At 48.1% G+C, this 20,792-nt stretch overlaps 1 protein-coding gene across 3 annotated transcripts in view; it reads right to left on the bottom strand.

Moving 5' to 3' along the window:
* The window catches only part of ABCA1 (ATP binding cassette subfamily A member 1), a 119,778-nt gene that overhangs the window by 67,516 nt on the left and 31,470 nt on the right, over window positions 1-20,792 (bottom strand). For all 3 annotated transcript variants that reach the window (XM_045839983.1, XM_045839986.1, XM_045839984.1), the window contains exons 3-5: window positions 20,050-20,143; window positions 16,092-16,233; window positions 14,413-14,531 (exon numbers count right to left, since the gene is read on the bottom strand). In XM_045839983.1, the coding sequence (XP_045695939.1) occupies window positions 14,413-14,531; window positions 16,092-16,233; window positions 20,050-20,143 (355 nt within the window). The remainder of the gene's footprint in view (window positions 1-14,412; window positions 14,532-16,091; window positions 16,234-20,049; window positions 20,144-20,792) is intronic.

Raw genomic sequence — 20,792 nt, forward strand, 5'->3', positions numbered from 1 at the left:
AAGGTTAGATCTGAAAACAGGGCTACAATATGAGGCTTAAAGAGGACAGGAGTTAAACCTGGAGCTAAGGGGTCATGTGCAGAGATACAGCAGGAGACCCCACAGCCCCTGTGCACTGGCATCAGTGCTGCCCGACCCAAGCACACTCTGCTTAAGCAGAAACAAGGAACAGAGTCACAGAAAGGAGTTCAGCACAGTTCACATCTCTAGAGAAGTGATTCTCTGGCTACATCTAGTTATTCCTTGTGACACCTTGGGGTAGCTGCTGTTCCTTGCTCAGCTGGTATTCCTCCTCAGAACAGATACTCCTGCAGACGGCCACTCTGCGGTGCTCACCATCACATATGACATCGTCCTGTTACTAGGGCTCAGTGCTGCAGTTGTCAAACCTCAGAGCACCTCAGATTCACTTAGGAAGCATGCTAAAATGCAAGTGCTTGGGCCACATCCCCAGAGATCCTGCAACAGCAGATACAGAAGGAGGACCTAAGAATCTCTAGTTTAATAAGCACCCCTTATACCTCTAATGCAGCAGTTCTGGGGGCCATACTTCTAGGAATGTTGCTTTATGTGTATACTATATACACTGGACTATGCCTCTGAGACATGGAATATGTGTTTTATTTTTGCATCATCGTGTCCAGATCAGGGCCTGCCAAAGAACTGTTGGTCCGTGAATGATGGTTGAATAATAAATATTAGGAGGTGGGATTAGGACAAGGAAGATTCCAGAAGATCTGAGCAGCATCACAGGAGACTTCCTTTCAGCTGACAAGGTCCAACAAGGGCCCAGGAGTCTCAGGATAACCCCCACCCCCAGCACTAAAAAGTATCTCCAGTTGCTAGTATTATACTCCCAGGGACACGAAGTGACATGTGGGGTGTCCCAGTGTCCCTTTGGTAGCAGAAACGGGAAGGAACATAGGAAAGTGGGCGGCTTCAGCTGGGGCCCAGCATGAAAAGCCAGACACTAAGCACTGTGGAACAAAGGAAAAAGCACCACACAGAGGGTCAGACCTTTCTGCGCCCCAACAGAACAGCATAAGCACATGAGCTAACTCTCACTGACTGGGTGGCCATCAATCCCTCCTGAGGGTGAAAAGCCAGAACAGCGTGTGGACATCGTGTTGGGGAGCTTTAGAGCAGCCACCTCCCTCCAGAGCAGGGCTGCTAACATGTGGGAGGGCCGGCACTGGCTGCACTTGCAACAGGTCTAGGTCATGAGCAACACTCTCCAGACCAGCAACTGTGCTCAGTGTGTTTACAAGACTCTTCTGCTATGTCAACAGGCTCTGAGGATGAGAACAGCTGGATGTGATCAAACTCCAACCACCTATCAGTGAATTCCCCTGGATGAGACATAAGAACCAAGAAACTGATGATACAGTCAAGGACCCTCGGCAGTGCACGTGCAGAGGTGGTGAGGTCATGGGGTGGGGAAGCAGCGCAGAGGCCAAAGGCTCCTGGCTACAAAGAACTTGTATTCTGGTCACGTGGACACCACACATGTGGACACTTAGATTCACACACCACCACCAGCAGCTGCAGCCAGTGTGGATGCAGAAAGGCAACGTGGTGCAGTGCACAAGTTCTCAACCTTGGCTCCTATTAGACTCACACGGGGAACTTCACATAAATCCCAATGCCAAGGCCACGAACCCAACCACTAATCAGAACTGGGGCTGAGACCCAGGTATTAGAATTTTATAAAACTCCCCAGGTGATTCCAGACAATAAATAATATGGTAGAAAGATCGGGGGCATGGGAACCTAAATTTGATGCTAGACTATGTTGTTTATTAATGGTGTGGCTTTCAAGAATTCATTTTGCTTTCCTGAGCCCAAGTTTTCTTACCTAAGAGGTAAGGCCAACAGTGTCCACCTTTCAAAGATATGAGAATTAGAGATCTTCATATATAAAGCATAAAGTGAGCAACTGACTCATGTTAGGTGCTTGATACATGGTGATTTGTAATTTTGAAAAGGGTTTTTCACTCATCTTTACCAATGTGCCACTATGGAGTACAGAGAAAAAATAAGAACACAGACCCTGCCCTCAGGGAATGCCCAAGGCGGATAAAGGAGATGAACAGGTAGATCAATAAAACAGAAGGCAGGATGAGAAAGCCCAAGGAAGACAGTTCCTGGAAGCGCTTGACCAAGATGAGGTTTATCTGCAAGGGTTCTGTGCGGGGAGTCAGCCAGACGCCGAGTTCTGGAAGAGGGCAGAGAGCCACACTTCTCTAGAGGCTGTGGCTGGTGAGAAGAGGGCCAGGCCTCTCAGGAGGCAGGGCCTAGACGCCCTCTCGTCATAGTGCTGTGCACAGAATAGGCTCTCAGAAAAGGTTTTCAAATGAATAAATTATCAACAAGCAGATAAACATAGAGAGGAGATTCCTCAAAACCTAAGAAATGAGGGTCAAAAGAAGAGGAAGGAATGCGTATGAGGCCAGGGTGGGGGTGGGGGTAGGGGGAGGCTGTGTATTTCTGGTCTCCATTTTCTCCCTTATGTGGCTGGCAGAAAAATGAGTGGAGAAGCCAAGAATTGTGATAAAGCCAGATGTCTGACACAGTCCTAACTCCTACCCTTCTTTTATGACTTAGGCCATGATTCACCTCCTCCAGGAAGCCTGCCCTGACTTTGCCACTCACAAGCTGAGTTAGGCCCTTCCGCTGTGCCCTCACAACATCCTATGTTTCCCTCGAGCACCGCACAGATCAAGGTGCAGTTGTCTGAGCACACAGCTTCCTCCCCAGAAGAACAGAAGGGCCTTGCGGACCTGGACTTTGCAACTCCGAGTGCAGCCGTGCCTGGCAGGCAGCAATAGACAGTAAATGGAGAATGAATGAACACAAATGCATTAACCAATGAACTGAGATGATCTGGAAAATGGCCAATTATGGAGAAGTTAATTCACCCTACAGTGGTTAGGGAAGAGTGGGCAGGGCATGAAGGCAAAACAAACCAGATCAAGATAGCCTGAAGTTTCTCTGAGCTCGTTGGGCTGCATCAGGGCGTGGGGAAGTGTCAACAGAACACATGGGGATGACAATGGCATCTATCTCCCAGGGCTGAGGACCTAGTGGTTAAATGAGAAAATGTACCTGAAGTCCCAGTATAATGCCAGGCATGGAGAAAGGGACTCAATAAAGAGCACTACTATCATCATCACTTTCAGGAAAGACTGGTTTCATTAGCTTCCTGGCAAACTGTCCCTAAAGCATATGCTTTTAGAATACTTTAAAACACAGAAGGGACTTTGCCAACTAAATGAAGAAGCTGAACGTATGATCTAAGAGGGTGTGTGTCTCCATGCACGCGTGTTTGTCTGTGTTATGTATTTGCCTGGCCAAATTCCTGAGTTCGACAGAATTACTGAATTCTTTCTGCTGATGCTGTCTATAAGATAAAGAAAAGGTTGAAGTTTACTGATTTGTCTATTCAGAACTTTATAGAATAAATACAACTAGCATTTTACAGAGAATCAATGGGAAAGATCACATCTACGAGATCGCTACAAGGATTAGCATCGGTGGAGGATGACCAGTGAGAAAGACCAGTTATTAGAGGTAAGACAGGAACACTATGTGGAAAAGATAGGTACTTAGCTATTTAACTTTGCCCAAGTGAGCTGACATGACTTTAGTTTTCTTATCCATGAAAGGTAGGATGAGAAGATAACCCCAGGGGATCTTCTCATCCATGGTAATGAAAGGTACACTTGGAATAAAAGGGAATGAGCACTGGATATAATGTCAGAAGATCTGAATTCGAGTCCCAGCTCTGCTGTTCCTTAACTGTGTGACCATGAACCTCACTCTTCCTCTTTTCTTCATCTCCACGGGCCTCAGTTTTCTTAAACATAAAAAAGGGCTATTAACACTCAGAGGTTGCTGTAAAAACCAAGATCAAGGGTGCGAAAGGGGCCTTTTATAGAGAAAGAGCTGAGGAACCCCAAGAGCTGCCTCGGTAACTGAGAAGGTATGAATGCTGACACAGAACACGGCCATCAGGGAGCCAGACTGGTCACTACATCGCGAGTCCCCGCTGCCTGCGGAAGACCGAAAGTCCAGCAAAAGGCCGAGAGTGCTTTCCTACTGCAGTCACTCCAAGACGGTCCAAAATGCCTGGTCCGCTGAGCTCGGCCTCCTTCGTTTCGCCTGGAGGAGCAAAGGGTGGCCTGTCCCATTCCCAAGAGCTTTCTTTGGGTGCGGTGAGGTGGGGCAAAGGAAAGGAGGAAAACAAAACAAAAAAAACTAGGACCTTGGAGTCTAAAGAGCAAAACAAGTGAAGTGTGTATTTTGTGGGCTGAGGAAAAACAGGACAGAATCTTATTTCTTGCCAGTTCTCTGGGCCAGACCTCTCCGACCAATCTAAGGACACACTTCCAGAGCAGGTAGACGGGTGTGGCGGGAGAGGCCCTGAGCCTGGGGGATGCTTTCACAGCCACTTAGTGTTCCTCTGATTCTTTCCAGCCTGACTGAGCACGGCAGCAGAGAAGCACGAGGGAAGGAGGCAAGAGGGGAAGGAGGGAGAAGGGAGGGCAGAGGCAGGAAGGCGGAGGAGGGAAGCCCTCAGCCAGAGAGCTGGGGTTACTGTCGGTCAGCGCCCTCCAGTCCTCAGCTCAGATTTCAAGATCGCTTGTAGTCTCTTTTGTTCAACATGAAAAGGAACCACAGCAATCAGCTGCTTGAGAAGTGGGCGGAGAAGGCAAATGAAAAAAGGAGAAGTGGAGAAGGGGATCATGTCAGCATCCAAGGCCCAGATACTCTTCTGAAAAGGACCCCAGGAGGGTCTCCCAGCCCCTGCCCTATCAAAAGGCCTTGAGAGAGCTGGGCCAAACTCTAACCAGCCTGAGCTTGTCTGACTTTATAAACAAGACCAACATTTCTCTGCTATAAAAGGGCTAGTAACAAACACACTCAAGTGTCTTCTTGGGTTTTTTTTTCCTTATTGTTGTTTTTGATTGTTCTCCCGATGCTAGGATGCTAGGGCTGTATTTTTCTTCTTCAAGAATAGGTACTACCTGTTTCACTGAGATGGCTGGACCCTCCTCTGGGAAGACCAGGGTTCTTCTGGGGAGTTCAGGGCTTTGGAGAAGCAGGGAAAGCAGCATGACCTGGCTGTTCCCTGGGGGGACCCCTTGGCAGGTAAAAGAAGGCCAGGATCCTGGGGTGCACAGAGCTCCTCCCTACTGGGTTCCCAACCCAGGAGAGGTTTCCTTCTCTACAGGGAAGGCTTGCTGAGGGACACTGAGACATGACGAAAAGATCTCAGGTTCTAGAGTCTGGCTGACCTGGCTCAGATCTCGGTTTCAGATTTTTCCAGTTATGTGGCCTTGGAGAGGTCCCTTAGGCTGGCTCTCTGAGCCTGCATTTCTCCATTGGACGAAGGTCTATCCCACTAGGGGTGGGGGTTAGGTAAGCACTAGTGACACTACGTATGTAAAGTACCCTGAACACTGACTCATTATGTATGAGAAAACAGACGCTGAAAGTTAAACAAGTTCAAAATAAATACTGATAAAGTCCTGATAAAAATTATGCAAAGGGTCCCCAAGAGAAACCAGAAAATTTAGGGTTATGCTCCCTGAACTCTTTGAAGCATGTCCTAGGGAAGCTAGAACCTTCTCCTGAAACCAAGGGGGGTTCTATAATTCTAGGAGTCACATAGTCCTTAAAGTATTTTACATGTAATGTGAACTTGCATTCATTGAACAAACGTTTCTGAATCCCAAACACTTAGTACTGTTGTTCAAAGCAGCAACGTTTCTTTGTGCCACTTGAAGGCAGGAGCCTGTAACAAAAGAGATGCTACGTGAAGACATGATCCCTCCGCTGCCTCCCAAGAGGACATGGAGGCTCACAGCTCTGTCATGAACAGAGCTGTGAGCCTCCAGCCCCCTCTGCCACTCCAGAATCAGCCCTTGCTGAAATCGGGAGCTGGAGAGAGACACTACACGCCTGCCCCCAGATCCATCTACTGAAGCAATAGCATACTCATGTCTCTCTGGGAAGTGGCCAAGGTGAGAGAGGCGGCAGGTAGCCCCTGGAATGAGGACTCGCATCGACTGATAAGCACCTGAACAGTCACCAGGTCCTCGAAGAGCCAGTGGAAACTGTAGCTCATAGGACAAGGGTGAGTTGCTCACACTGGCCAGGATGCGGGGAGGGGGCAGTGGGGTAGCAGGCACAGCAGGGCTGGCTTGGGGAGCCCAGAAGGAAATGAAGGTTAACACTGAGGAGACAGCTTTGGCCCAAAAGAGTTCTGGAACTAAAAGGAAAATGAGTTCATGAGCTAGGGGCTAAGAAGGGAGCCTTTCCAGGACTGGATGAAGGAAGAAGTGTTTATATATATATATATATATATATATATATATATATATATATATATATATATATAACACATAAATAACTTTGTTTTTCTTATTTTAAAGTTGATGAAGTATATGAAAGGACAAGGTAGTGATCTGTGGCCAGAGGAAGGTGATTAGTATTTACTGATCATCAGCCACGTTATATGTGTTATTTTTTAAAATCCCTAAAATAAATTTACAAGAAATGTATTATTCCCTTCTTTCAAATGTGAAAACAGACCCAGAGAGGTTAACATCCTGCCTAAGGTTACAGAGCAAGCAAATGGTAAATTTGAACCCAAACAGCTCTGGCTACAAAGCTTTGGCTCTTTCTACTATCTCGGGGATTAAGTAAATCTCTTTATACTCTAAAAAATGCTCCAGCATGACTTTGGCAGCAAAAGCTAATGATGCCACCCCTACTTCTCAGTCCTAGAATAAAAATGAGAGCATGGTGTGGTGGGGAGATGCTGAGTTTCGGGGTCAGACAAACTTGGATTCAATTCACAGCTTTATGACCTCGGGCAGCAGACATAAGCCTTTCCAGCTATAGTTTCCTCGTCAATAAAATGGGGATGACAACATCAACCTGCTAGCGCCAGTGTAAGTCATGAAGGGCACAAGATATTAAAAGGTGAAATGGCATCATTACCTGGTGGACACCTTTGTCTGCTGGACCACAAGTCACTCTGACGCTGCCCTTTTGTGCCTGAGACAACAGCGATCAGAGGGCCAGAAGCGGGAAGCTCTCCCCTAGAAACAAACTGGACTCCCAAGCAGCTCTTTGTCACCCAAGACTATACATAGAATCTTAAGTTTATAAGGTTGGAAATAAATCTTAAGCTGGAAACACAAGTTACAAAATATTGGGTGTTTGTTTTTTTTCCAATACTGTTCTTGATGATAACCATCCCAATGCCGGAAGGCAGTCCGATACTGTGGGGTACATGCTGTCCTGTGGTCGAGTGCACTTGTGCTTTCTATTCTCGCCTGGGTAAAGCTGACCTTTGATCTGACTCAGTTCAAGCAATATTTCAACACAGCGCTGCGGCCTGGCAGCCACCTGATTACGGCCTGGCTGGGAGCAGCCCCTGTCCTGGATGAAAACCAGTGGCCTGGGCTCTGGGGTCCAGCCTGGCTGGGACAGGTCTGGAAAAACGCTCTCACGTTAGGCGGGAAGGTTTCAAAATATAAAACCCTATGACCCTGAATCAGAACTTTTGACACGTACGTACAGGAAATGAACTGCAATCACCCAAAGACTTAAAGCAATTTCCAGTTCGATGATGTAATATTGATACATGTCATCAGCTCTTCCAACGAGATGGCACACAAGGGGCCCACACAGGCAAAAAACAAAGCCGGGGCTGCAGCCTCAACGTCAGCGGCTGCTTGGCGGGGTGGGGGGAGACAGGGTTCGGGCAAGGAGGGAGATGTGGCTGTGAGTCACAGGACATTCATTCTGGACGGGCCTCGGGGAACGTTCCACCCATGCCTGTTGCCCACGAAGCCCGGAAGTGGAGCAAGCCTGGCATTTCTCTTTGGGAAGCCCCCTTGTCTCCTTTCTGATTCCCTCCCATCCTGTAACCCTGGAGAAGCTTCTGGCCGCAGTGGGGCTTCTGGCCCCTCTTTAGGACGTGGCAATAGCAGAGTATGAAAGACTGAAGTTGTAGCCCTCTTCCTGCCTCTTGCCAGCTGTGCTACCTTAGGCAAGTTACTTAGCCTCTCTGAACGTCAGCTCCTTCAGGTGCATCAAAAGGAACAAAATTCCCTACTTCACACGATGCTCATAAAAATACAGTGAACTAAAGTACAAGCCTGGTACATCTTATGTGCCAGACACCGTACTAAATGCTTTATCATCATTAGCGTGCCCATTCCCCACAATATGTCTGAGAGGTTCTGTTAATAATATCTCCACTTCGAGGAAACCGAGAGACAGAAATGCTACGGAAGGACCTGCTGGGAGGCGGCAGGGCAAGGTTTGAACCAAGGCAGTTTGGCTGCCAAGTCTGGTCAAAGTCAACACTAATTCGTGCTGCCCGGTGGATGTTTACAAGATGGTAATTTTACATCTCCTTCCCTCAACACCCCGCCACAGCCAGTGACACCGCCATGTCACTGGAGCCTGCCCTGCCCTCTGGGGATCATGCTTTTTGATTGTCAAAGATCAAGGCAGAATCGAAGGTCCGCAGTTAGTTCTCAGTATTGCCAGTAATCCAACAGCCAGGAAGTTATGACCCTTTCCCCTAAATAAATTCCAGCATAACCCTCAGGACTTATTTCACAAAAGTCTTACAGAGCACAGGCCAAACAAGCCAGATCTGAACCATGAAAACACAGAAAATGTCAGGCACGCCACTGACATGCAGAAACCCAGCCAAAGGGATGGGAAAGCTCAAGACCCCAGCCAGCACGTCAGGATGCACGCGGCGCTGCCCTGGATGTCTCCTCCAGTCCCTCCCCTTTCCAACCTTGACCTCAGTGATGTGGGATGTCCTCCAAAGGGACAGCACCAGCCAAGGCACAAAATGCCCTAAGTTCTTCCTTGTTCTTTCCTGGCTAAGTTATTATAAGCTTCAGAGGACCCTACATCCTAGACAGAAAGTGTTTCAGGAAGCCCTATTTGGGGGCTATGGGAGGCCAGTTGTAACCCTAGTCCTCAGTGCAGGAGGCTGAGATAAAGTCCTTTAGGTCACGGCAAAAAGCCACGTCGGCTGTGCACTACCTGACTTCAGAAGCACCATTCTCATGGGAAGTGCCATTCACCTGGAACATGATGCACATGGAAGGACCAAATTGTATAATGTGGCAGCCTTGCGTACAGCCTGAAAGCCATCCCTCCTCACCTAGCTGGCCTGGCCTCATTTAGCAGGCCTGGAAAATCATCTCCTGAATTCCCACAGAGCATGTACAGGGTTTCTGTTAAAAGGTATTGGTGTGGCTATAATTTGGGACAGGGCCTGACACCTGGAGAGCTAAAATCATGGCTGAGGATGGAAGCTGCTGAGGTCCCTGCACAGGGAAGACTGGGGATCTGCATTCTGGCCCCACCACAGAACCCACGGCTCTGCCTGCTGGGCCAGGCCCCAGCTGATGAAGACAGAGAATGCTCACAGCACCCTCGCACACCCAGGAATTGTCCCTGGCCAGCCTAAGCAACAGCGATGTTTAGGGAACAGCCACAGGATGCCACAGTGGACAAGAGCCCAGCTACCCTGGGAATGGGGAACAGAGGGGGAGTTGGGGAACTCCATAGAGGAGATGTGCTGCATGGTCCACCCAATGATGGCAAGAGGCTCAGCCCCATGACATAGCCTTCCCACTTCCAGCCAATAGGAAGCCCTGACCACTACATATGGTGCAAACTCGGGAGGGGCTCGGGCCCGTGGTACCGCCTGGAGATGAAGGATTTGGGAAGGAAGCAAGGCACTGGGGCAAAGCGGATGTCTGAGCAGAATGTTCAGGCTAATGAGCTTGTCAGGTAACACAAAGTGATGCAGTCAAGTAGCTCAAAAGGAAAAGCAGTAAAAACAAAGAAGCAAAGGGACACCTCCTTCTCCAGCCCAGTCCTGACCAAGTGACACCAGCCCCATCTGGGAGGCCTTAGCTCCGGCTAGTCTGCCAGATTCAGCACCGTGGGGTCAGGCGGGTTGGGTGGTGAGAGGCTGAGGGGCAGAGCAGAGGAGGAGGGTGAAGAAGGAAGCAGTTCTCTCTCTCTCTCTCTCTCTCTCTCTCTCTCCAGTACCTCTGGCAGGCGCAGATTTGGGGGGCTCGCTTTAAGAAAAAGAATAGTTTTTAAAATCCTACTTTGGCAACTTTTGATTGCTAAGAACCCTACGAGGGCCTTGGAAGTGGCTATGAATGGGAATCTTTTTTCACTTCTCAGTAAATCCGCTTCAGACCTCTGGGTTCATGGCCACCCTTCCAATAAAGTTCTGGAAAATAAACCTTGTGAAAAAAAGAAAGCCATGCCTGTTTTAAGAACTTCTGTCATTATTATTAATTTAGAGTCCTATTGATGCAGGTTCACACAAGGGAAACTTGAAAACTACACACAGTAGGATTTTATACTTTTTGCAGCACTTTCACTTGACCCTCAAAATCTCTGTGAAAGGCAGGCAGGCATCTTCATTCTTTTTTAAAGATTTGTTTATTTATTTTTAGAGAGAAGAGAAGGGAGGGAGAATGAAAGGGGGAGAAACACCGACATGTGAGAGAAACATCCATTGGTTGCCTCTTGCATACCCTCAACTGAGGACCTGGCTCACATGTGCGCTGACCAGAATCGAACCAGCGACCTTTCAGTCTGCAGGACGACTCCCAACCCACTGAACTATACCACCAGTCAGGGCAGGGCAGGTATCTTCTCTCACTAGCATTCCACAAAGATTCGCCGACTGCTTAGTCCATGCCTGCTACTGTGCTGATGCTTGGGAGAGAGTCAGGAATGAGGGTCAGTCCCACCCTCGGGGGTCCCAGTACAGGGGATACCCCACATCACCATGTGCTCCCCCGTCCAAGTACTGATCAACGTTCCGAGACAAAACATTTTCGGCTTGTCTTGCCAGAGCCCCAATGTGGAGGCAAGGAAAGTTGAGGCCCACAGAGGTCAGACAAATTGGAGAAGCCAAAGAGTCAGCCAGGAAGGGAAGGAATGGGGAACCCACTCAGATTTACGGCCTGTCAACGAGGTGCCACGCCCCCATGCTCCATCAGTCATGGAGCAGACTCCATCCAGTGTTCTGCTCAATGACCCTCGGGGCAGCGAACCCACACTCTCAGGGGAACAGAAGGACAGAAAGAATCAAAACAAGCCCAAGGTTCACACATAAGGAGGCTGGATTTAATCCCAAAATGAATCTTAACACAAAGCCCAAATATCTTTCCCCTAAACCAGCGTTTTCCAATCTCCAGCCACTTACAAACTATGCTCAGTTTTACCATACCCACATAAAATGTCTTCTTTAAATCAACTTTTTTTTTGCTATTTTACATCCTTTTAAGCAGCAATACCCGTGACATTGCAACTGATATGGGTTAAAGTTAAAGCCTGCCATCTGTGTGCTGCCTGAAATCACACAAAACTTACTCGGAGAAACACCCCTTAGCAGTCTGCATCGCACGGCAACAAAATCCAGACCTGTCACTTTTCCTCGAGTTTCTGGAAACCTGCATGATTTTTATATGTCTGTTGGGTTGCGGCAATGAGAGGGACGGATGAAGGATGACTGCTCCTCACACGGACTCCCGAGCATTGAGTCAGCCCCTGCCCAACCTGCCTGTTTATAGGTTTACAAAGAAAATAATAAAATGTCCGAAAATTTCCAGAGGTGAGAAAACTCAGTAAGGTCCCTCGGGAAGGCTTTCTATGCAGATTTCTCATTAGGATGACTTCAAGGATAGTTAGACTTGTCTATGATTCAACTGCAGAACTGAGAGGCCTTCCCACTTAGAAGACGAGCAGGCCAGCACAAGGGAGCGCTGGTGGAAGTGAACCACAGGTTTGATGTAGGTTCACACAAGGGAATCGACTTGAAAATTACATGGGAGTGTTCCCACTCCCAGGACATCCCTCCTGTGGCTGCAAAAACCAGGAAAATCCCTGCCCTCTTCTTGTCTAGAATGGAAGTTCCACAGGGACAGGGGCAGGTTTGATTTGTGCCCCACTGAGCCCAGCACCTTGGGTTGAATGACTGAATCAAGCAGCCCATTTATCTATAAAATGAACTGATGGCCTCTAAAATTTCGTCCAGTAAGTTAAAGCAACGCTCTAGCCCAGGAAACTACGGACTAAAAGAGAAAGTTTGAGCAGGGAACCGCCCCCATCCCCATATGCACAAATTATCTGTGGACAGCCCAAAGGATTCAGCAGATGCAAACTGAAGGAAAGAACCAGGCAAGTTCTCCAACTGGGTCACAGAAGCAAGAGCTCAGCAGCCGAACATTGATGACAATGTAGGCTGGTGCATCTATAAGACACTGAGTGGGAGTGTCCAAAGGGGCTGTTAGTCTCCAGTGGACTGACCCAAACCGCAAGCCTTGGTCCCACAGTCATCACTGACTTGGTTGAGAACAGAAAGAGCTATTTATCAAAAACCTAGGTGACAGGAAACAACAAGACGCAGCAAATAGAGTGCGCGGCGAAACTGAAATCTAAAACAGGGTTGGTAGGATGAGATGACATAGAGGTTCTAAAAATGAAACATAGCAAAGAGAGAGGTATTTTCCTTAGTTTCCACACAATTCAGAAAAGGAGAACGAGTAACTTGCAACAGTGAGTGTTTCAAAGACTCCGCAGTTTTGGTTGCCGCACGTGGACTCTGAGTCAACAGCGGGACGTGCGTGCCCAAACGTCTGCCGCGATCTCAGGCCGTGTAAACAGAAATGCAGGGCGCAGGACAAAGGAGGCAAAAGTTCCCTTTACTCTGTGCCGGAATGCAGCTGTGATTTCTGATAAACTTCAAGACAGACACAGGCACACTGAAACCCAACCAGAGGGAAGACAGAAATTGGACGTTAGATGCTATTTCAACATTTAAGCAATTAAATGTTATATCTCATTTATTCCTCAAACAAATCACATGGGGTAGGTTCTTCTGCTGTCCCCATTTCATAGATAAGAAGCCAAAAGGGCCTAAGTGACTTATTCACAAAGCCACAAAACCACCAAGTAAAATATCATAACACTCTCTCCTCTTTCCTCTGGGCCACACTGTCTCTCTGTAGTCGAAGAAATTATCTAGGCTCTGCCTCTTCAGTGCCAGGCAGGTGCTCTTCGGTAGATGAGGAAAGACTGATGCTTTGCTTGGTGTTTGCTCCCACTCTGTGTCCTGCGCTGGGACAGACACACATGTGCAGGGCAAGGAAGCAGCATCCAGACGGCCTGGCCATGCAGCCAAAAGCGGTCCAGCTGAGGACACCTCACATCTGACCCTAAGCACCACCACACCTCTCTCTGATGTGAAGCAATACCTCCTCCGTGCCAGCATTCACACAGCTTTCCTTCCCTTTGTTCCCAGGCCCCACACTGCCCACTGCCTCTTTTCCAGGCCGGAAAAAGGACAGTTCTGTCTGACCAAGAGAGAGCTCCAATCCAAATCTGGTTTAAACACTAACACTTTTCACCATTTCCTATTTTGCCAAGTGGATCAAAAACTGGGAGGCCTTTCAGAGAAGGCCAGCTCACCCCAGCCCTCCCAACACCAAACTGAGAAGAAATTTGTACCTTCCTGGGGCAGTGACAACAGCTGGCAGTGACAGCAGCTGGGGAGTAATTTATCACTGACATGGTTTACAACCACCGATGCACAGTGATGACAGAATGTAGACTGACTTTTGTGGGCCTCATTATTGCTTTTAAATTCTCTACAGACCATGCACAGCATCACTGTCTGCACCCAGGGGACCGTTCCCACGCCCCTGGCCCCTGGGAGGCCACTGCGTGGGAGGCTGCTCCTTGACTTCTTCAGCCAGCACCTCCGTCAGCAAACTGCCTGCTCCCCAGACACTTCCTTAATGGCATTCCTGGCACTCATCAGATTAGAGATCAAGAGTTCACTTTTTAAAGACCAGAGTTCAACTGTCCATCAGACTAAATCAAATGTCTAGAAGGAAGATGAATTGTATTTTCCTTTTGGAAAGAAATGTTTACTTTCACTTTGTCCATACCAAATTGCAACTTCATTGCTCTTCCATATGCAGAAGTATCCCCGTCTATAAATCTGCTCGTTCACTGCAACCATATGGCCAACTCCAAAGGAAAGATGTTGGAAGCAACCTGCACCACCATCCCTAACTGTCCTAGCCCTGAGCCTGTGCCATTCCTCTCTGGGGGGTTTTCTCCTGTCACCCAAAAGGAGGCCAGCACACTCATTGTCTTCCCAGTTTCTTCTCAAACGCCTCCTGCAGAAAGGTCTTACAGCCCAGCCTCAGAGGAAGATGGGCCAGTAGGGAAGAGCTAAAAGGCACAAGCACCAGGCTGCCCGAGTTGCTCTCTCAATGGTACAGCTCAATTTCCAATCACAAACCAATACACAGCAAGGCTTTTGCTTACCCGAGCTGTTACTCTCGATCTTCTGTAATGTTCTCAGGACACTGTGTATGTCCTTCATGCTGGTGTCTTTCTGGCTATATAAAAGAAGCCGCTGAGCATCTGAGAACAGGCGAGACACACTGCAGGGAGGACAGGAAAAGCACAAAAGCTCTAGTTAGGCCAGCTGCTTCTCCCACACGAAGAAAGTACCGGCCTGGTACACACACCCAGCCCGTCTGCCCGGTCCTCCTCTCCAGCTGCTCCCCAGGCTCCGCTTCACTGACACCCTACACTTCCAAACTGCCACCCACCAGCCCTGCCCCAAACACTCTTTTCCCACATGTCCACCAGATCCTACCACCTCCTTCAAGGCCCAGCCCACGTGCTTCCTCCCCAGGAAGCCCTCCCTCACACACACACTCACAAACACACACTCCCCCAAGTCCAACTTATCCATGAGACACAGTGGGCACAGTACCTAGGGCTCAGGACACACCCTAGGTACTTGGGGTCCACAAAAATATTTTAATTTCTCTTAAATTCAGAATAAAAACCCAAATTCAAGATATGTATAAGATGGGCCCAACCTGGATTATATTCATCTTTAGACTGGTACACTTAAACAAGAAAGTTTACAATAGTTCTGCATGGAAGAAGGGGCCCACAAAAGCTACAAAGCCCCAGGTCCATGTAATGTGGCCCTGCCTGCCCTAGCTGCGACTTCCTCAGAATTGTCCTGAGCCCTGACTGGTGCGACTCAGTGGACTGAGCATCGTCCTACAAACTGAAAGGGCACTGGTCAATTCCCAGTCAGGACACGTGCCTGAGTTGCTGGCCAGGCCCCCCGGGTGGGGGCATGCGAGAGGCAACCAATCCATGTTTCTCCCACACATTGATGTTTCCCTCCCTCCCTCCCTCCCTCTCTCCCTTTCTTCCTGACTTTCTCTAAAAATAAATCAAATCTTTTCTTTTAAAAAAAGAACTGTCTTGATATGTTTCCTACAGTCCATTCTAGCTCATACCACAGTTCTGTGCATTCTAAGAATCTTCGATGGCGCATTCGACCAACGCTTACTAAAGCCCATACTTGTATCTGGCATTGAAGTCGGGAGCCAGGAATACAAAAATGAAGGAAGCGGCATCCTGACCCTCAGGAAGCTCACACCAGGGAAGAGAGAGACCAGACAGTGGGACGCTGCAGTGTGAGAGGCCCCCACAGAGCAAGAGAGCTGATCTGAGAACAAAGAAGGCCTTGGCCGTGAGCTCCTGGAAGGCAGGCCCCTGCCTGTGCACACAACTTGTTACCCAGCCCTCCCCCGGCCCCCAGGCCAGGCGGTTCACATGCACACTGACTGTCTGCTGCATGAGTGCGCTGACAATGGAGCAGATGTCTCCCCAGGAGGCCAGCACACTCCTTGTCTTCCCTTCCCAACTCATCTGCCAGTTTTTGGAAGAATGCCCCACCCCTTCAACCCAGCCACATGGCTTTTCGCTACACACCATTACTCCTGAAATGTACGAAAGGAAGATCTGAAATCTGACAGCAATTCTCCCTACCCTCCTTCTACAGACTTCATACACAAACCTTCCCGAAAGCAACTTCACTCAAATCCAACCATTCAAAATTCACCAGAGATTGAGAAGGGGAGGAAAAGAACTAACTAGCAAATAGAGGAAAGAGAACCTGATCTGGTACTTACATGGATTTGTTAAAGTTTCCAACAACTCCGGGCGCCTCACCGGGAGTCGGGTAACGGAAGCATGGGTTGTTGGCATTACAGATAATCCCCTGAATCCAGGGAAGTGTTCCCGCAGAGGGCATGGCTTTGTTTGGAAAGTGGCCTGTTAACATCGAGGAGAAGAAAAACATTAGTTCTTTGAAGCAGTTTTGGGACTTGATCTTTATCTCTGCTGGTTCCATACACTCTCCAGCCCAACTCTTCCTGTCCCGCTCCCCGTACCGCAGAGACCTGCCACCTCTGACTGCTCCGACCTGAGTCGGAGACTTGGCACCAGAGAGCGATTCTTAATTTACCTGACATCATCTGTAGAATGGGATTCCTGGTGCAAACCTTGGAGAAGTGGCGAGAGGGGTGGATTAGACCATACACAGAAAGGGCCTGGTATATTAGTTTGTCTTCCACGGCCCACCTCACTTTCCAGAGACACAGAGGGGCCCTGAGGATGATCTAAGCCAATTCAATTCCTTCCTTCTCTAAGGAGCAAACTTCGGCAAGAAACCATGGTCTGTGGCAGGAATCAGTGGGCAGGACTAGGGTAGAACCCATTTTTCCGTGATCTAAATCCATCTCCTTCCCTCCTACTAGTGGTCCCCTTCATACCTGAGCCCTTCTCCGACCCCTCTACTGTCCTCTGCCAGCCAAACCTACATTAGTGTCACCTCCTTTGCCAGCTCACGAGCCCTTCAAAGGCATCTGATAAACATGCTAACATGGGGTCAGATGTCCTCTGCGAAGCCACATTTGTTGTTGCTATTGCAACACTCACTGAAACTGTGAGTCCCCTTCAACAGGTCGTCTGCTCACTCTCCTTTGCCTTCATCACGGAGGAGCTTCTGACAAAGAGCATGACTGAGTGTGTTTGGCTAGTCCAAAGTGTCAAAGGCACATTTTGGCTTGTGGCAGTCTGCCTTGGGTGCTGCTTCTGAGGATACCAAGACAAATGTGCCATGTGCCCTGGAACAGGAGCTCTTAACCTAAGGACCAAGCATGTGTGAATTCCTTCGGACAGAAAGGCCATGGCTGCAGCTTTCATCGTGTTCTCCGGGCTGTCTGTGACCCCAGAGAGGTTAACGACCATTGAGAACCACGGCTCTCTGGGTGGCAAAGAGCGCTGGAGCTCCATGGGCTCTGGGGTCAGACCACCTGGGATTCACATCCAGTCTCCACAACACACTAAGCACAGACTTTGGCCAGGTCGCTGAACCTGTAATTCTCAGTTTCCTCACCTGTAAAATGGTGATAAAAATACAGTCTACTTCATAGAGCTGCTCTGACAGGCAAAGTGTGACAAAGAGTGCCTAGCAGAGTGGAAAGGCTCAAGGAATAGGCCTGTGAGGGATATGGAGGCACTGAGGTGGCTCTGTCTGCTGCTCACTCTGCTACGGTCCTGCAGAGATTTGGAGGGACACTCCAAATCTCACAGCTATACCCTTCTGCCAAAGCAGGAACCCTGTTTTACTCATCTTACTACTTTCATGCAAATATGCTAATAGAGCTGCCCCAGAACTTAACCCAGACCCGGGACCTGCTACACAGCATTTCGGTATTGCAGCACTTCAATCTATCTTTTTCTTCTATCCATATTCAAAGCAGAGAGGCAACATCCAAAGTAAGGATGCAACAAGATCTGATCACTGAGGCCACTCTGCAGGGACTCTGGCCTGTTTAACATTTACTCAGTTAACCTCCTTATCTCCCTGTTTATAGTTCAAGGAAAACCAAACAAGGTCCCATGCCTAAGTCAGCTGCTCTTCATACAGGGAAGATTTTTGTAACCCAACCAAGTACCGAAGGACAAAGGACCACGGGAGTCTCCCCCTTAATCTCCCAGAGATTCTGGCACCAAGGACAGGGTGGTGGTGGTCTAGGCAGCACAGGACAATAGCAGGTGAAGGTATTTCAGGCTATACCTTCGTGGCCGAAGTGACGACCCTTCCCTATGTGTTGTGACCACCTTATGTGCAAGGAAAAGGACTTGGCATGGGTGCAGAGGGTGACAGTCAAATAGCATAATGGAATCCCAGGAGCTAGGAAAGTAATGGGGATCTTGATGGCTCTGGGTCAAGCTGGGAAAGATTATGGGAACAAATTATGCACCATTCTTTTATTTCCAGAGACAAGACCCCTCTGCAAGATTCACCTTAGCAATCCACCTTCCAGCTAGGTCCCTAAAGATAGTGAGCACAGGAGGCAAGGTTGCAAGAAGTGCATAGGTGGAAGGCGGAAATCTTATCTGCCTTCTATAGGTATAGCAATTGCACATTTCCAAGAATCTATGGTCTAGAGTCAGAGAACTATGGGTTAAAATTCAAGAGCTTATTCGAGATAACAGCCTAGGCAAGTGTCAGAGACAGAGACGAGGAAACTCCAATTTGTCTGATCCAATGTCTGCCTGTTTCGACTATGCCACATTCCTACCTGTGATCATTCCAAAGAGAGAATAGCTGAGCAGATGAAAAAAACAAGTTTTTCCTGAAACATGCACATCAGTGGGGCTTAGATGAATTCTTAAATAAAATCAAATATGCATTTGCTCATTCATCTTTGGGGTTCCAAAAGGGTAGAGAGAATTATCTCCTGGGCCCACAAATTGAGAGTGTATTTTATTTTATATTCTTTCCCTATTTGGTAAAATCTGAAAATCACTTCTGGTAGAATGTCCCAGAGGTTTTGTGAGGTTTTTAAAGACTTGAATATAGAGGGGTGGACAAAAGTAGATATACAGTTGTAATATTAATAAATAATACAAGAATAAGCTCAGTGTTTTGCATACTCACAAGTGTAAACCTACTTTTGCACACCTCTGAACAGAATGCACACTAGCAAACTAGCAGGTAAATAACTGCCTCTATGGGCTGTTGACCAGACCAAGAACAGAATCAAGAAGTGACCCTGGAGTCATCTCTTTCATGAAGAATAGTATCCTATAAATCTATGAGGCTGGCAGGATGTGGGTGGAGCTGGTTAATGGTGGGGAAAGTTACCAGGGCAATAGAACAGAGGTTCCTGCTAAACCTCCTACATGAATATTGATCATTCAGACTGGGACATTTCTGCAGTGTCAATCCTTTCAGCGAGCAGAGCCAGCAGAGGAAGATGTGACTATGGGTTAATGACAGTAACAGAACATAGGTTTTACTATATAGAGATGAGGTACCAAGAAGCTAAGTCACTCGCCCAGTGTGATATACCTAGTAATGGCTGAAGCCAGGATGCAAACCCAAGTAACCTGACATCTCTAGCGTGCGTTCTTGGCCACTGCTCTATTTTCCATACATACTCGCTGTAAAGGCTGCTATCAAAACACGGGACTGGCAGGCAGAGGGTCCAGGCTTGACTTCATCTCTGTCACCACTTATTAATGTGTGACCCTGTGCAAGTCCCTACCCTTCTCTGAGCCCCAGTTTACTTAAAAAGGAAATGATGATAAGTCTGAGATGTAAGTTTGTTATAAGAATCCAATCAAATAATAGCAAGTCAATCTGAGAATTTCTACATAAATGCTGCTTAAAATTATGTGTTCCATAAGATTTGCACCTGTGTAACCAAGACAGAACGCACATGGAAAAGACTGGCAGGGACCAGATGACAGTGGCAGGAAGGGACTGCCCAAAGGGCCTTTTTGAATCACCACTTTCTAAACTATCTGTAAGGTTATTTTACCTTAATGGTTTACAATGTATGACACAGACATTGGCTATTATTACAGTTACTATTATAACCATTCACAAGGACTGAAAGTAGTTTTCTGAGTTCACGCCTTATCAAAAACTTGGAAGCCTAGCTTGCCTATTCCAAACCATTTTACCATGTTTCCTAAAGGCAGCATCTTGGGAAAGGTCAAATTTAGCCCATGCCCACTGCCTGGATGTGACTTGCCAGTGGTGAGTCTCGGGCAGGATGTTCAGACACTCACATTCATGTTGTTCATAGGGCGGGTAGCTCAGCCGAACGGAGATCAGGATCAGGAAGATGAAGAGGGGCCAGGCCACTTCCAGCAACAACTGGCACTGAATGGGAAATAAGACAGGGCAAGGTGAAGTTAAATAGCAACATGGGTGTCTGATGTTACTGAGCTTTGGGAAAGCCACAGAAAAGTTAAACAACTGAGCACCTCTCCAGCCCCTGCCACCACTCTCTAAGCTCTCCTAACCCTTTCCTGTTGACAGTTCTCACCTTGTAACATACTCTTCCATATCTCTGTGTTTTCCATAACAAAGGGACGATGCTTCCTATCCTGCCCCATCCGGTCATTTCTGCCCATTCTTAAGACTCAACCAGGCAAAACTTCCTTTACTAAAATCTCAGACTGAGCTAGAAGCCCTTCTCCTGTGCTGCTCCCACAGTAGCCGAGCCCTTGAACTCATCTGTTTCTGTCACTGGCTTCCTCACTGCAGTACGAGCACCCTGAAGGCAAGCACTGGGTCCCAGTCATCTCTGCATCCCCAGCTTTGGCACGGTTTCAGGTATGTAATGACCATTTATCGAGAGAGGAGGGCCAGGGCAACTGGGCCCTGCTGTGCTAAATACACACCAGCCCTGCTCCCCCAAATGCACACACAGTTGCCCCTGAGTGGCTGAGAAGAGGGCTCCAAAGAAGGATGGAAATTCGCATAGAATTCTGACCTCCACACAACCAGGACTGGGAATTGCTGGGAA

Source organism: Phyllostomus hastatus, unplaced genomic scaffold (genome assembly GCF_019186645.2).
Source record: "Phyllostomus hastatus isolate PE091 unplaced genomic scaffold, TTU_PhHast_1.1 phas_contig_34, whole genome shotgun sequence".
In the NCBI taxonomy this organism is placed as follows: Eukaryota; Metazoa; Chordata; class Mammalia; order Chiroptera; family Phyllostomidae; genus Phyllostomus; species Phyllostomus hastatus.